General features: G+C 36.6%; 1 protein-coding gene and 1 pseudogene across 1 annotated transcript; both read right to left on the reverse strand.

Moving 5' to 3' along the window:
- Positions 1 to 11,600: 11,600 nt before the first annotated feature.
- LOC131639192 (uncharacterized) lies at positions 11,601 to 12,902 on the reverse strand (annotated as a pseudogene).
- Positions 12,903 to 13,236: 334 nt separating this feature from the next.
- LOC131639193 (uncharacterized) lies at positions 13,237 to 14,481 on the reverse strand. The gene has a single exon (XM_058909697.1). It carries the CDS (start codon positions 14,479 to 14,481, stop codon positions 13,237 to 13,239), a length of 1,245 nt encoding a protein of 414 aa, XP_058765680.1.
- Positions 14,482 to 15,873: the final 1,392 nt, after the last annotated feature.

A 15,873-nucleotide genomic window follows, 5' to 3' on the forward strand; every position in this document is an offset into this window, starting at 1 on the left:
TACCTCGGGAAATTTCCTTTGATAGTTGATACTAGCCTTATCACTAGTTTCTTTCACCGATGAAGTGTTGCACTTTTCTCTCATATACACTTCTTTATCTCTTTGCAATTCAGAGACTTGTGCTTGCAATTCCGCCAACTTTTGCAACACTTCTTCATTTGAAGGATTTCTTCTCTTAGGACTCTTGTAAAAAGAGGTCGGAGTCACACCATGACCCTTACCCCTCACCCGACCGGGATACTCAGGAGCATCTAGTGCTCTACTAAGTACGCTCCCCTCACCGGTGTCATACCCCAAATTTGTCCTACCCTTATTCATCTGGCTTATAATTCACATGCATACACCATTTAGGTCATAATACAACTCATGCATTCATATCATTGGTATTAATCAGAGACTAGCAAGGGATATCTCTTATGGCAGAGGATTTCCTACCAAATGTGTGGATCGGAGGTGTAATCATGTGGTTCTATGTTCATTGAAGTCCACCTGGATTAGGATTCTCTCATTCTCAACTCAACGCATTGGTTGAAAAGTACAAGCTTGATGTTCATCTGATTATCCGGAATTAGGGTTTCTTGACCAAAGTCAACGCAATTGACTTTTTGGTCAAATACATTGATCGAGAGTCGATTTTATGGAGAGAAGTGGCACGATGCTTGTGTGGAAGTGTTCAGTTGATTTCTATGGGTCAGAAGCGGGTTAATCGGGAATTTCATTAAAATCGGAGGAAAATCAGAACAGTTGACTTTTGGGTCAAAATCGGAAGAATTGTTCGAATATTGACTTGTGGTAAAAAATCGGTCAAGAAAAGTCGAAGAATGGATAAAATCAGGGGTTGACAAAAAGTTGCCAAAAATAGAAAAATGACAAAAATGGAACGTTTCAACACTTAGAAAATACTATGACATTTTAAAACTTGATGAGCAGCCCACTTCAGGTCCAGATTTTGCATGGTTCGAGGCATCATTTCAAGTCGAGTTCAAAAGCAAAAATACTCAGATCATGGCATACTACAATTCTCTAGTTGAAGGCTTTCTCATTCAAGGCTTGGTTAGGGAGATAAAAGGATGGAAAGTTTGAAGAAACATATTGAACTTATGTTCAATACTTAGAAATTTTTTTGAAGTTTTAAGATTGATTGATCAGCTGACTTTGGGACAATTTTACACGTGGCAAAAGTCTTTATTTCAAGACAAGGTCAACATCAATTTTGTTCATCTCATGGCCCTTTACAATTTTGAAGTTGGGAAGTTTTTCATTTGAATCATGGTTTGAAAATTATGGGAGGTCAAAGATGGAAAATTCTCACTTACTCAAGTCAGATTGTTGGGCATAAGTTTCTTGGCACACGCAAGCATTTTTACAAACATGTGATGTGCCATATCTCAAGCCAATTTTAGAGTTCTATAAAAATTCCATGGAAGCAAACTTGGTATGCTCTCATTCTTTGCCATGTCCTCTATGTAACAAAACCAAAATTGAGTCAATCGAGCGAATATTGAATCAAGTGTAAGTGCTCAAAGTCACACTCTCATAATAGGCAAAATTGAGCATCCGGCTGGGCAAGATGTTAAGTCATGCGTGGGCATTTTGCCAAACACTTGGCGTGCCATCTCTAATGTCAATTTTAAGGCCCTATGAGTCTCCATATGGATCTAGCTTGATGTTAAATCATTCTTTACCATGTCCTCTATCAGGTGAACCCAGGATTACCAAGTTTGAACATGTATGGACCACGACGGAGACACCTAAAGTCGTGCTCTAGCTAAGTCATGTCTTTGCCATGAACGTGAGACTGGGCATGTCACGTACGCAGGGGGATGCAGTGTTGACATAACATGTTCATGATCATTTTTATTGCACTTATAGGCATTTGCTCAAGACAATTCCAACACCACTCTTGCCCCATTACATGTCATCTTTATGACGAAATCAAGAACTTATCATTGGGACAAGTGGTTGGCATTTTAAAGAGGTACAAAATTGGCCACTCGGATATACTAGCTAGAGCATGTATGTGTTCTTGGTGTAAGCAGCATGCATGAGTGAATGTGAGCCTCCATGTGAAAACGTGAACAAGACATACCATAGAACCACCAACTGCTTTTGGTAAGTTTGAAATGAGGGATGATCCAATGCTTTGCACTATACCATACACCATACATCCCCATATATAAGGTCCAACGCTTTCACAAAGAGGGAGGACACGCTTTCACAATGACACTTTTCTTTTTTCAGTTTCACACACTCTCAGTCTCTCTTTTTTTCTGAAAATCTCTCTCCTCTCAATCTCTTCTTCTCTCTCTCGGTTCCTTCTCACTCTTCATACACTCTTCAAGAGTTTGTTACAAGTTGTAACAAACTCTTCCACCTTCAACAAGCATCATCACCACAGCTTTCAATCCTCACCTACCATAACAACCTCCCTCCGCCACCACTACCAAGACCTGCAACCTCTAGTCTTCTTCCCCACCGTTGCACCACCGTCACCTACCTTTAATCAACACCACGCTTCGAAGTCAATTACACCGTCCATTTTCAACGCCGTGGATAGGAAGCTCAAGGAAGATTCGCCGCATACACGTCTCGCCTCTGAGTTTATTTCTCAGAGGCTCTGAATTGCGCCATCACGAGCCATTATCACGTCCAAGGAACAAGAGGAGGATTGCACCGTTCGTGAAGCTCTCTCTCTTCGCTTTTCTCCAAGACTCTTCAGGTAAGCCTCAAATCCATCTAACTTCCAGAAAGCATGAATCATTAGCACCTGTTTATGGAACTTGCGTGTTACGGTGTATGTGCATATGAATGATTCTTGTAGACCTTCGCCTTGCTCCATATACGTGATGTTAATCTAGATTTGCTTGCGTTTTGTTACGATATTCTTGCTCCGCGTTTGAAAATGGTCTGATTCGTGTGTATGGCGTGCGTTTTGGTGGATATCGCTTATGTGTGGACTTGCGTTTTACCTCAGTTCATGTGATAGGGTTAGTTTTAGAGAAAATCATTGCTAGATCCGCGTTCAGGAGTGGAAAACGAGTTGATTGGTATAATTCTTGTAAATTTCTGGAAAAAATGATGAATCTCCGCCGTACTCCTCACCGGAGAAGACGGCCGGAGCGGTGCTCCGGCGTCTGAGACCCCTTTGCATGTTCCTCCCTCAGGTGCATACGTGGCAGGCTGGCATTGGCTGTGATTCCCACTTCCTTGCGTTTTTGTTTTATTTAAATGATTAGCATGTGACCTGGTGTATTTTGATTGGCTGGCACGTCCGCTTTTGTCTTATATGACTTAGACTTTACTTGTCCAATTGATAAATGTATGAGGGAAATATGTTACCACTCAGTATCACGTTTTGATTAAAAAGGAAACTATATAGCATGTATAATAAAATGAAACAAATAAAAAGTGAAATAAAGTGGGAAAGAGAGTGAGCCATGGACCTGATGTGCGTTTGGGCCTGAGAGAACCGTTTCTGGAACTATACCCCTTTGTTGCTAATACACCACCACGCAATGATATTGGGCCTGGGCGCCCATGCTATCCCCACCTCCTATTTCAGGCCCTGTTTTGCTTGTAACTAGTTTTAATTCATTATCTTTCTGCTGATGCACCCCCTTGCAGTTGGATTTTAGTTTTCATTTTAATTTTTGTTTTCTTTTACTTTTAGCTTCATAAATCTTTTTTAACTCAAATAAAAAAATGCATAAAAATTGTTCATAGATATTCTAGGGTATGTAAATAATTGTCATGATTTTTGTTAATTTTTCTTAATCGTTTTTAGTCCTTTTAATGGAACTTTTTCTTTGCACTTCCTTGTAAATAATTCTTTAATAAACTTAGGAATTAATTTTAGTCCCGATTTTTTTTATAGACTTAATTGATGTATGTGTGATTGTGAATATCATTTACTTGTTGTAGTTCTCAACTTTATTCGCCGTAGATTGATTTTCTTTCACCTATTTCATGCATAGTTTTTTCTTTAATGAAGTGTATAGTTCTTTTATTTTGATTCCCTTGTATAGACAACTTAGATTAGAATTTAGGATTAGTTCCCTATTTCATTCTTTTTCTTTTTAGCCTTTAAAACATTAACAAATAAAGATGCGAATCACATTAAGAAAGTGATAGAGAAATGAGTGGGATTCATTCCCTAATCTGTTTCTCAATCACTTAGTGGCATAGAAATGAGTGGGATTTATTCCCTAATCTGTTTCTCGGCCACTACTTAATGGGAGAGAAATGAGTGGGATTCATTCCCTAATCTGTTTCTCAAACATTAATTAATGGGAGAGAAATGAGTGAGATTCATTCTCTAATCTGTTTCTCAAACATTACATAATGGGATGGAAGTGAGTGGGATTCATTCCCTAATCTGCTTCTCGATCATTATACACTTTTATGTGATTCGAATCGCAAACAAATTCCCCTTAAAAAATACACAACCAAAAACACTTAAAACATCTAACAATGGTTCAGACTAAAGCAAAGTAGAGAAAGTGGTGAGTGGCCCGGTATTGGGAACTGTTCATCACTCATCTATCCTAAAAGACACAAACCAATCTTTTTCTTTTCTTAAGGGCAAGTTATCTCCGCTCCATTGCATCCTAGGCGATCCCTTATGCAAGAGCGTGAGCGTTAACGCCGCCCAACTAAAAAACACAAAAACAAACAGAAAATCTTTAGCCGAGCTACGGTAACTCTGATTCCTGAAAAGGATACGTAGGCAGCGGGGTAGGGCCCGTGCGAGTACAATTCTTTATTTTCCCTACATTTTGCATTCATTCGCATATAGACATAGACATAGATACACCCTTTAGATAGAAACAAACATAGGTGGATACCATCGAGTACGATGGGCGCGAGGGGTGCTAATACCTTCCCCTTGCGCAACCGACTCCCGTACCTTGATTCTCTGGTCGCGAGACCTTGTTCTTACCCTTTGTCAGGTTCTCTGATATTCCTTTCCCTTATGGGATAAATATATTGGTGGCGACTCTGTTCATTTTTCGCGAGCGTGCGACAACCGGTGGATGCCGATTGGGACAAGGTCTCCTGTAATTCATTTACATTAAAAAATCATTTATATATTAAAAAACATTTTATTTAATTATGTATACTATTACCTTCATCACTAACGTCTCTTTCTTTTCTTGGTAGGATTGTGTTCTACGCGTCTCTTAACAACGCGGACGGTTGGATTGATCCAAATACCCTCATCATGATCATTTCTAGTACAAGATTCATTCTCATTTTGATCGTTTCTTGTACAAGATTCAATGCCAACACCAATATCACATTGATCTTCAATCTTTTCATCAACTATTTTGTTAGATAAAAGCACTATAGACCATTTCGTACTTGTCGGATCATTGACATAGAACACTTGTTTAGCTTGAGAGGCTAGAATGAAAGGCTCATCTTTGTACCCTACCCTATTGAGATCCACTTGCAAAAATCCTGACTTATCCATTCGTATGCCACTATTATTTTCAACCCACTTGCAACCAAATACAGGAATCTGAAACTTCGCGTAATCAAACACCAAAATGCGCTCGATAACCCTAAAATAAGACAATTTTGCAAATTTCGGATTTAAGTCATTCGCACTTGATATGTGCATTGCTTCAGCTACCAAGGTAACACCACTATTTTGCATAGTACTTTTATCATCTTGTTCTTTGGTATAAAATGTGTATCCATTAATAGCGTATGCGCTATAAGAAAGCACAATTACAGTTGGACCATAGGCTAAACATCTCAACCTTTCTGTTACTGAAGCAGGATCTGAACGATACTTTGAATAAATATGATCCCTAAACCACGGTATGAAACTTCGATTGTGCTCTCGTACTATCCAGTTCTCATTTCTATTTGGATTTAAATCTCGGAGAATAACCTTGTGCATTTCAACATACGGCTCAACCTCAATCTCATTGTGCAGAACATACAAGTGTGCTTGATCCCGTTCGACCATTGATACTGTCACAACTTTATTTCCAATTAGCCTTTTTCCTTCCTTTTTTTCGACAATATGAGATTTGGGGAGTCCAATTGATTGAACATTTGACAGATATTCAGTACAAAACTCAACCGCTTCTTCAACAACGTATCGTTCGGCAATACAACCCTCCGGTCGACTTCTGTTTTTCACGTACCCTTTTAATATTTTCATATAACGTTCAGAAGGGTACATCCATCTCATATAAGCTGGTCCGCACAGTTGTGTCTCTTTCACAAGATGAACGACTAGATGAACCATTATGTCAAAAAACGAGGGAGGAAAATACATTTCAAGATCACATAAAGTAACAACTATCTCTTTTTGCAATGTTGGTAAGATCGCGGGATTGACCACCTTACTGCAAATTGACCTGAAGAAGAAACACAGCTTAGTTATTGCGCTTCTTACTTTTTCTGGCAGAATAGAACGTATACCTATTGGTAAAAAATGTTCCATTATAACATGGCAATCATGCGTCTTCAAACTCTTTAACTTGAGGTCTTTCATGGACACAAGTCTTCTAATATCTGAAGAGTAGCCTTCTGGAACTTTAACTTCACTGAGGAACTTACACAATGTTTTCTTCTCCTTTCTAGATAGAGTGTAAACAGCAGGTGGCAGATATATTCGTCTTCCTTTCGTCACGGGTCCCAATTCAGTTCTCATCCCCATGTTTACCATGTCCTTCCTTATGTTAAGGTCATCCTTAGACTTTCCTTGTATATTGAGTAACGTACCTATGACGCTGTCAAATACATTTTTTTCAATATGCATAACATCCAAGAAATGTCTTACGTACAACGACTTCCAATATGGAAGTTCAAAAAAAATGGACTTCTTCTTCCACCCACCCTTGACAAGTGAATGTGCAAAAGGCTTGCCAAACTGAGTGCTCACATCTTTCACCTTTTCAAAAATTTGATCACCTGACAAAAAAGGCGGGGCTGTACCATGTTCGGCCTTTCCGTTGAATGCTTTTCTCCACCCACGGTAGTGATGATTAGGATTTAAGAATCTACGATGGCCGAGAAAGACATTCTTCTGACAAAGCTCCAATCGTGTCGTATCGGTTTCGTCTTCACAAACAGGACACGCCTTTTGACCGTTATTGCTGTACCCGGATAGATTTCCGTATGCTGGAAAATCATTAATTGTTCCAAACAACATCGCCCTCAAGTTGAAACTTTCCTTCCTATACCCATCGTAAACCTCCACACCGTTGCCCACAAAAACTTTAAATCTTCGATTAACGGTGCCAAGTATACGTCTATGTCATTCCCTGGTTGTTTAGGCCCAGAAATTAGCATAGATAACATCATGTACTTACGCTTCATACATAGCCACGGAGGTAGGTTATAGATCATAAGAATCACAAGCCATGTGCTATGCGAGATGCTTTGAATACCATGCGGGTTCATTCCATCAGTAGACAATGACAACCGAAGGTTTCTTGCTTCTTTTCCAAATTCAGGATAATCAGTATCAACTTTCATCCATTGTGGTGAGTCTGCCGGATGTCGCAACTTTCCATCAATAATTCTTTCATCTGCATGCCAAGTCAAGTGTCTTGAATCGGTCTCACTACGATACATGCGTCTAAATCTCGGAATTATAGGAAAATACCATAAGACTTTAGCAGGAGACAACTTTTTCTTATATCGAGGGGCACCACATTTAGGACACTCATTCAACGCTGCATACTCGTTTCGAAACAAAACGCAATCGTTTGGACATGCATGTATCTTATCATAGCTCATGCCAATAGAGGACAACATCTTTTTGGCTTCATACGTTCGATTGGGAAGAACATTATCCTCTGGTAGCATATCTTTCATAAGGGCTAATAACTCTGTGAAACTTTTATCCGACCATCCGTTGTCCGCCTTTAGGTTGTACAACTTTAACACCGCAGACAATCTTGTGAATTTTGAACAACCATCATACAACGGTTTCTCTGCATCGCTTACCAACCTCTCAAACATTTTGGGACAATCCGCAAGATCTTCTTCAAGCGCTTCTGCAATCACTTCGACTCGATCGCAATCGTATGTGTCTGTGCAATCGTCGTTTGAAGCATACTTCCTATTACACCTCGACTCAGCATTTCCGTTACTTTTCTCACCATGCATTGTCCAACATGTATAACTTCTATCAATTCCAAACCGTAGTAGATGAGATCCCAACTGATTCCCGTCAACCTTACCCCCATAACAGCAACCCAAGCAAGGACACGGCATTCGAAGCGGGTCTTTGGAGTGCGCAACCGCAAACTCAACAAATTCCCATACCCCTTTCTCGTACTCTTTCGACAATCGGTTTGAATTCATCCATGTCTTATCCATGTCTTAATTAAGCTAAACAAGTGCTTCTTCGTTTCTATAAGGAATTCTGTCAAGATAATAAATAGCTATCATCATAATAGAATACCTAATTAGAATACCTAATCAGAATACCCGATTTCTTAAAGAAGACATTACCTTATTTCAAGGTAATATAAGTCCACAAACCAAAAAACTGGTTGAGAGACACTAAATTGATATTAAATAGAACCATAAACAATAAACTATAAGCAGAATATAACAAACTATAAGCAAGAAGAAAGGGTTAGTAACCTGAGTTATAGACTTGATGTGGGAGATGGGTAGGTTTGAATCGGCGTTGTACAAGTAGAAACCAGAGACTTCAAAGTACGTAACTGTGAAATTAAACACACACACACGATGCAGTTAAATACAAATATCATAAAAGTGAAGGAAGTAGATTCTTGTAACTAACTATTCATTGAATCAAAGAAATAGAAAATGAAGAGTTCAAACTTAGCATAGCTTTCTAACAGTTACTAACCTAAATTATCTTTATAGGCCTATTCTAATCTTTTGCCATTTTCTATTAAGAGCTCGCAGACTAATACATACTGAAGATTTGAAAATATTTTTCAAGTTAAAATGAAACAAATATATAAACCTTGGTACGAGCCCCACAAAATGACACAATTAATGGTTGAAATGAAACATCAGGATCTGTTTACATAGAGGAAAAAGTGATTTGTTTTTATTTCACGTTTTCATTTTTAATTATAAAACGGATGCTAATTTCCAACGATTTGTACAAGAAACACTTGATAAACTTCTTTTTTGTTTTCAAAATTTCCTGTACAAATCTTGGAAAACAGAAACAAAATGAAAACAATGTGGCAGTCTTATATTAAAAAGAGAAAATAGGAAAAGAAAACAAAAGATACTTTTTCAAAGAAAAGGGCCCCAATATTTCAGAGAACAAATCGATGACTTTGCAAAAAGGCAGTACCTTCAAGAACAGATTCTTTCAATGCAATTTTTTGTCTGAGTTCTGCTACTTCTTTGGCCTGAAACGCATAATAATTTAATACGCTTTCCCAGATATGATGATGGCACAAAGATTTGGTTAACTCAATTCTAATATAAAAGTCTCATTCTAATACATTAATAAGCTACACTTGTGATACTATTGTTTGATGAAATGCCAAAATTTTGTGATACTCATGGTGCAAGTTTAGCCGTACTATGTTACTATTGTTTGATGAAATGCCAAAATTTTGTGATAAACAGTGGCAAGTCTATTTTGTATTCAGTAACTTCAGAATTTTATCAACACTACAGCCAAAAAACCATGGATTTTTGAATCATGAAAAGCGGAAGTAAATCAACTTAGAATTTAAAAATACCTACTAAGGATTGTGGCATTTCATCAATTATCAACTCAAATCATTTCTTTCAGGCATTTCATCAAACAAGTTGCAGGCAGAAGTTCAATCTTTGATACCAAATAAAATTTTCACTGAAAATTAAACCTAAAACTCACCGGCGGTGGATAAAACGAGTGACGGAGGAGAAGCCGACGGAGGGACGCCGACGGTGGTTGCCGATGGTGGTGGACGGAAGGGTTTCGCGTGCAGTGAGGGTTTGTGGATGAAGAACAGTGGTGGACGGAAGGGTTCTGCAGAAAACGAAAGAGAGAAATGAGAAACAGTAACGCGTGTTTTGGTTTTTAATTTTTAGTAATAAAGGCTACTAAAGCGCTTCTGAAAAGCGCTCTCATAGCCTGGTCTATACCAGCGCTTTTGACTAAAAAGCGCTCTCATTAAACCCCCCCTACAGCAGCGCTTTGAAAAGCGCTCTCATACCCCCCTTACCAAAGCGCTTTTGAAAAGCGCTGTCATACCCCCCCTTACCAAAGCGCTTTTTAAAAGCGCTCTCATACACCCCCCCTACCAGAGCGCTTTTCAGAAGCGCTCTCATACCCCCCCCCCCCCCCCCCCCCCCCCCCCCTACCAGAGCGCTTTTTTCATCATTTTCCCTTTGTTTATTAATTTTTTTTTTATGCGAAACCTACGAGAGCGCTTTTATGTAAAAGCGCTTTAGTAGCTGCGCTTTAGGAAGATTGGAAAAACCATTTTGGTGGTAAATGGAAGAGTTTCTTAGAAAGAAAACTTCAGTTTGATCCTAGAATGATTCTATCGCCTGGACAAAAAATCTTCAACAACAATTATTACCAAGTGTTTTAAATATTATTAACCTTTGAGAAAAAAGAAAGTTTGCGTTGAAATATTATTGGAATTGATATTATTAATATAATATCAAATATAATCCAAGTTGTGTAAGCTAAAGTCCAATCAGAGTTGTATATAAATAGTCAGTTTGTATTATTATTTGTACAATTCAATAATATAATCCTTATTTTCTTTATTCTCTCTATTCTCTCCTCAATAAAACTGTCTCACACATTAACAAATTGGTATCCAGAGTTTCCGATTATTATTTTTAAGAACTTCACGTCAGAGATCGTGTTTTCAAAGAACGTGAATCAATCGCTGCAAAGATGAACGGTACTAACGACATTCCGATAGTGTTAAAACTCATTTTCAAAATAAAACTCGATTCATGCTTAATATTATTAAGTTGAAGTAAGAATGGGGTGTCTCAATTATGAATTTAAAAGAATGACCAAATCAATGCGCATGCTAAGTGTTGGAGGTGATAAACTTATTGATATGTAAAGTAACGACATAACTCCAAAGCATACAAAATTGACATAGATATAAATTGACATAGATATACTGGAGGATCATCATCCTTAAATATTGTATTAATTCTTCCTACACGTAAAACAGAAACCAAGATGTGTGGTATGATGTCACAACAACCTAACATTAATATCAGCACACCTCAACTAGACCTCCATGGGCATGTCATTATTGAAATCGGGTATGATCATTATTGACATGCATCCTCAACAACAATGGTGTTCCAAGACTAAGAGCATCCACATCCATGTCACTCAATTTGGTAGTATAAATGGGGCCCATTTAATATAATATATTATTTCACACTTTCTAAATATCCATACCACTCATCTAAAATTCTACAATGGGTCCTACTAATCTCAATATATTTCAAATTTTACATTAATATATAAATATTTATATTAAACAAATAAATTCGATTAAATAAAAACATATTCAATAAACACTAATAAATTATATGAAGATACATTAAAAAATTCATAAACGCCAAAATAAACTACTAGTAGAAAATATAGTAAACATTTAAAATAATTTTTAGTTTTGATTATTCTCATGCCCAAAACGTTCCCATATATGTTCTATCAAGTCTTGTTGAAGATGTCGATGAATTTCTTTGTCGCGAACATGGTGTCTTCTACGTAGGAACTCCTGAAAATCATTATTAGAATCATTTGGTGGTGCAGTCGGGTCATTGCCTAAATGCTCATAAGAATAATCAAAATTGCCACCATATGTGTCGCGTTCATCTTCAACAATCATGTTGTGCAATATGATGCATGTATCCATTATACGCTTTAGTGCATCCAAGTGCCAAGATCGAGCTGGGTTACGTATGATCGCAAATCGGGATTGGAGAACTCCAAATGCTCGTTCGATGTCCTTTCTTGCGCCTTCTTGATGTTGAGCAAACAATTTTCTCTTATCCCCTTGTGGCATTGGGATGCTTTTCACAAATGTGGCCCATTCAGGATAAATTCCATCTGATAGATAATAACCAATGTTGTATTCAGTGCGATTGATTGTATAATGTACCTCAGGAGCTCGCCCATGCATAACACCATTGAAGACATCAGATTGGTTCAACACATTGATATCGTTGTTTGAACCCGCTACTCCGAAGAATGCATGCCAAATCCATAAGTCTTGTGAAGCAACTGCTTCAAGCATAACAGTGGGTTTACCATGATCACCTCAAACATATTGCCCTTTCAATGCAACGGGGCAATATTTCCATTCCCAATGCATACAATCAATGCTCCCTAATATACCTGGAAAACCACGAGACTCTCCCATCTGTAGCAAGCGTTCGATGTCCTCGGCGGTTGGCTTTCGCAGATATTGTGGCCCAAATACACTGATCACACCCCTTGTAAACTTATCAACACATTTTAGTGTTGTTGTTTCACCAATTCTCAAATAGTCATCCACACTATCAGCAGATGCTCCATAAGCTAACATACGAATAACTGCAATACACTTTTGTAGCGGTGAAAGACTTGATCTTCCTGTTGCATCAACTCTAAGCCGAAAATACTCATCATGTTGACTAAGAGCTTCAATGATACGAAGGAATAAATGTTTATGCATTCGATATCTTCGACGAAACTGTTCATCTGTGTATACTGGTGCTTCTGAAAAATAATCATTGAATAAACGCTCATGTCCTTCTTCACGTTTCCTTTCTATATTCCTTCTTTGGCGTCTAGGCCTACTAGAGCTTGCAGTTTCTTCTTGCGCTTTATTTTCAAAATAAAGTCTCACAAGTTCTTCATCCATGTCATCATTCATATAATCCATGAACATTTTTGCAATGTGAGAAGGGTTGGAAGGATCCATGTTAAGTGAAGTTTGATAATGAATGAAAAAAATAAAGAAGTTAGGAATGATTGTGAAATTTAGTTTGCATCTTATTATATTCAGTTTGATTAATGGCTAGTTTGAATAACGGCTAGTTTGAATAACGGCTAGTTTGATTAACGGCTAGTTTGAATAACGGCTAGTTTGAATAACGGCTAGTTTGAATAATATCTAGTTTGAATAACGGCTAGTTTGAATAATATGCCAACATACATAATAATCTCAATTAAGTCCAACATAAATAATAGCTAAGTTAAAAAATACATAAAACGATAATCTAAAGTAATCTAAAAATGATATATAATACATGTTATCAATTAAGTCCATATTTTTTGCTAATCAATTCGCACAATAATTCATGAGCTTGCAGTTGTCTTGGATTCATATTTGATGTATCCTTTGAGAGTATTTGCAAATCATTAATCTTCAATCTATCCTTTTCATTCTCGGCCCTTTGCATTTCTCCTTCGACCTTTTTTTTCTCTATCTCAACCCTTTCACTCTCTATACGTGCATAATCACGTGCAAACCCTGACATTAATTCCAATTTTTTATCGAAACCAATTTTCAATGTGTTAAATTCGACTTTGGGGTTAGAACTTTCTACAAACTTTTCTTTCTCCTTCCTTTTGGCCGCTTTTTGGCCAATTGAACGATGTAAAAAAGTAGGTGATGATGGATTATACTCACTGCTTGTTGGTGTAGGTGGATTAGAAGAAGATGAATATGCCCCTGAAATTGAATTCTTTGTTCTTTTTGCAGAAGGTTCCGATGAACCTGCGAGCCATTTGGGTTCATCCTTCAGTAATCTCCATGCCTCCTCTAATGTGAATTTTTCATGCTCATCTTGGTAATAGATATTATGTGCTGCTGAAATGATGTTTATCTCAGAGCTCCCACTTTTCTTTGTAGCCAAAGCTTGTTTGTAGCACCCAACAAATTTTTGAACAGATGGATTAATCTTTTTGTGCCAACGACCTTTTAGTGCCAACAAATTCCTCTCTTGATAATTCTTGTCGCGGTGCTTGTTGTAAGCTTCACAAATCCTCTTCCAAAAACAATCTCCTTTTTTATCAACTCCAACAATTGAATCCTTTGAAATATTGAGCCAAGATTGAATAAGAACTTCATCCTCCTTTGGTTGGAATCTTGTTTTTGGTGTATTCGTAATAGGAACAGAGCCAATTTCTTCACCAAGGTTAATAGTTTCTGACCCACCTTGAGTGAGAACTTGTGGTGATTCAAGCTCTTTATCATTAGATTGCATGTCACTACCAACTATTTGAACTCGATGAGATATGGTGGGATTGGTTGAGTGAGATGAAAATTGTTGATATTGATATGGGTAAGGTGGTGTATGATATGGATAATTTCCAAAATGTGGGTTATTTTGTGGATTTGGAATACAAATAGAATTTTGGAAATTTTGATTATGAAGTTGATTTGGGTTATGGGATGCATTTTCAAAATATGAGTTGTTTTGTGGAATTGGAATAGAAGGAGGATTGCTATTATTTTGCATAAAATTAGACCAAAAATTATTGTGGTTGGGGTTCATTGAAAACTAAAATGGATAGAAATATAATCTAATTTAGAGTAAATATGAACTAAAATTTTGATTAATGAATGAGTTGATTCATTCATATTTATACTAAAAATAAATAAATAAATTTTAAAAAAAAATGAGACGTTGAACGGTAATATTTATTACCGTTGAAGTGAGATATGCATTTCAAATAAACATGAATAGTTAATAAAAATTGAACAAATTAAATATGCATTGTTTGATACCCCACCAACACATAAATATTAATATTTTATTCCTAAACCACAGTGGTAAAACAATGCAACGGTTCCATTTATTACTACCCTTTAAATTTGAAAATATCCATACTACTCTGACATTGTTGCATTGGTAAATGTGTTACTACATTCAAAAAGCACTGATGTGGGTGCTCTAAGGGTCTGTTTGTTTAAGGAGAAAGTGAGGCGAGAGAAGTTGGAAAGAGAGAGGAAGAAGAGAAGTGTCTTTTCAAAGTTGTTTGGTGAGAAGAGAAGTAGCAAAGAGAGATTAAAAAGAGTTGGGTCCCACATGAAATCTCTTTCTCTCCACTTATGCGAAGAAATGAGAAAAAACATTAGGATTTTCATTCTTTTCCTAATATAACCTTACCAATAAATGAATAACATCATGTCATTTTATTTTTTATTAACTATGACTTTAATCTGATTACATTTTATAGTCTTGTATAAATATTATCATAATTAATTATCCTATAAAATTAAGTTACTATAATTAATTTAAAATTATAGTAATGTTTAATTTGACTAAATTAAAATATTTTAAGAATTTATTAAACAATTAATTTTAATTTTTATATAGAAATAAGTAATTTAATTTATGAATTTAAAATAAAAAGAATTAAAATTAAAAAAATTATTATAATAATAAAATTGCATGATTTTAGTATAGGGATATTTTAGTCTTTTCAAAAATTAAACACACTTCTTTCTCTTCTTTTTCTGTGTGTTAATGACTACTCCAAATACACTTGTGTGTAGTTTATTCGTAAAAAGTCTGACACCTTCGATGTTTTTAAACCTATTTATCATAGCAGAGTCATTTGTGTTTGAAGCGATCATGGCTGATAATTTTAGAACTCCAACTTCTCTTCTTTCTACACTAATAAATCAATTTCCCATGAGTTATTTTCCCCCATGAAACCTCAATATAATAGGATTGTCTAAAGGAATAACCATACCTTGCAAGAAATGGCTAGAGTTATGATTCATGTCAAACATATTCTATATATGAAGCTAATGATCTAAATATTTTTGACTATCTTAGTGTTTTGATGATGAAAACGCTGATTTTTGTTAAAGTGGGTAGTGGTATTATCAAACTCTTTGGTGATGGTGATTAACTTGAATACATATCAAGACTCATTAA

The sequence above is a fragment of the Vicia villosa genome, unplaced genomic scaffold (genome assembly GCF_029867415.1).
Source record: "Vicia villosa cultivar HV-30 ecotype Madison, WI unplaced genomic scaffold, Vvil1.0 ctg.002551F_1_1, whole genome shotgun sequence".
NCBI lineage: Eukaryota > Viridiplantae > Streptophyta > Magnoliopsida > Fabales > Fabaceae > Vicia > Vicia villosa.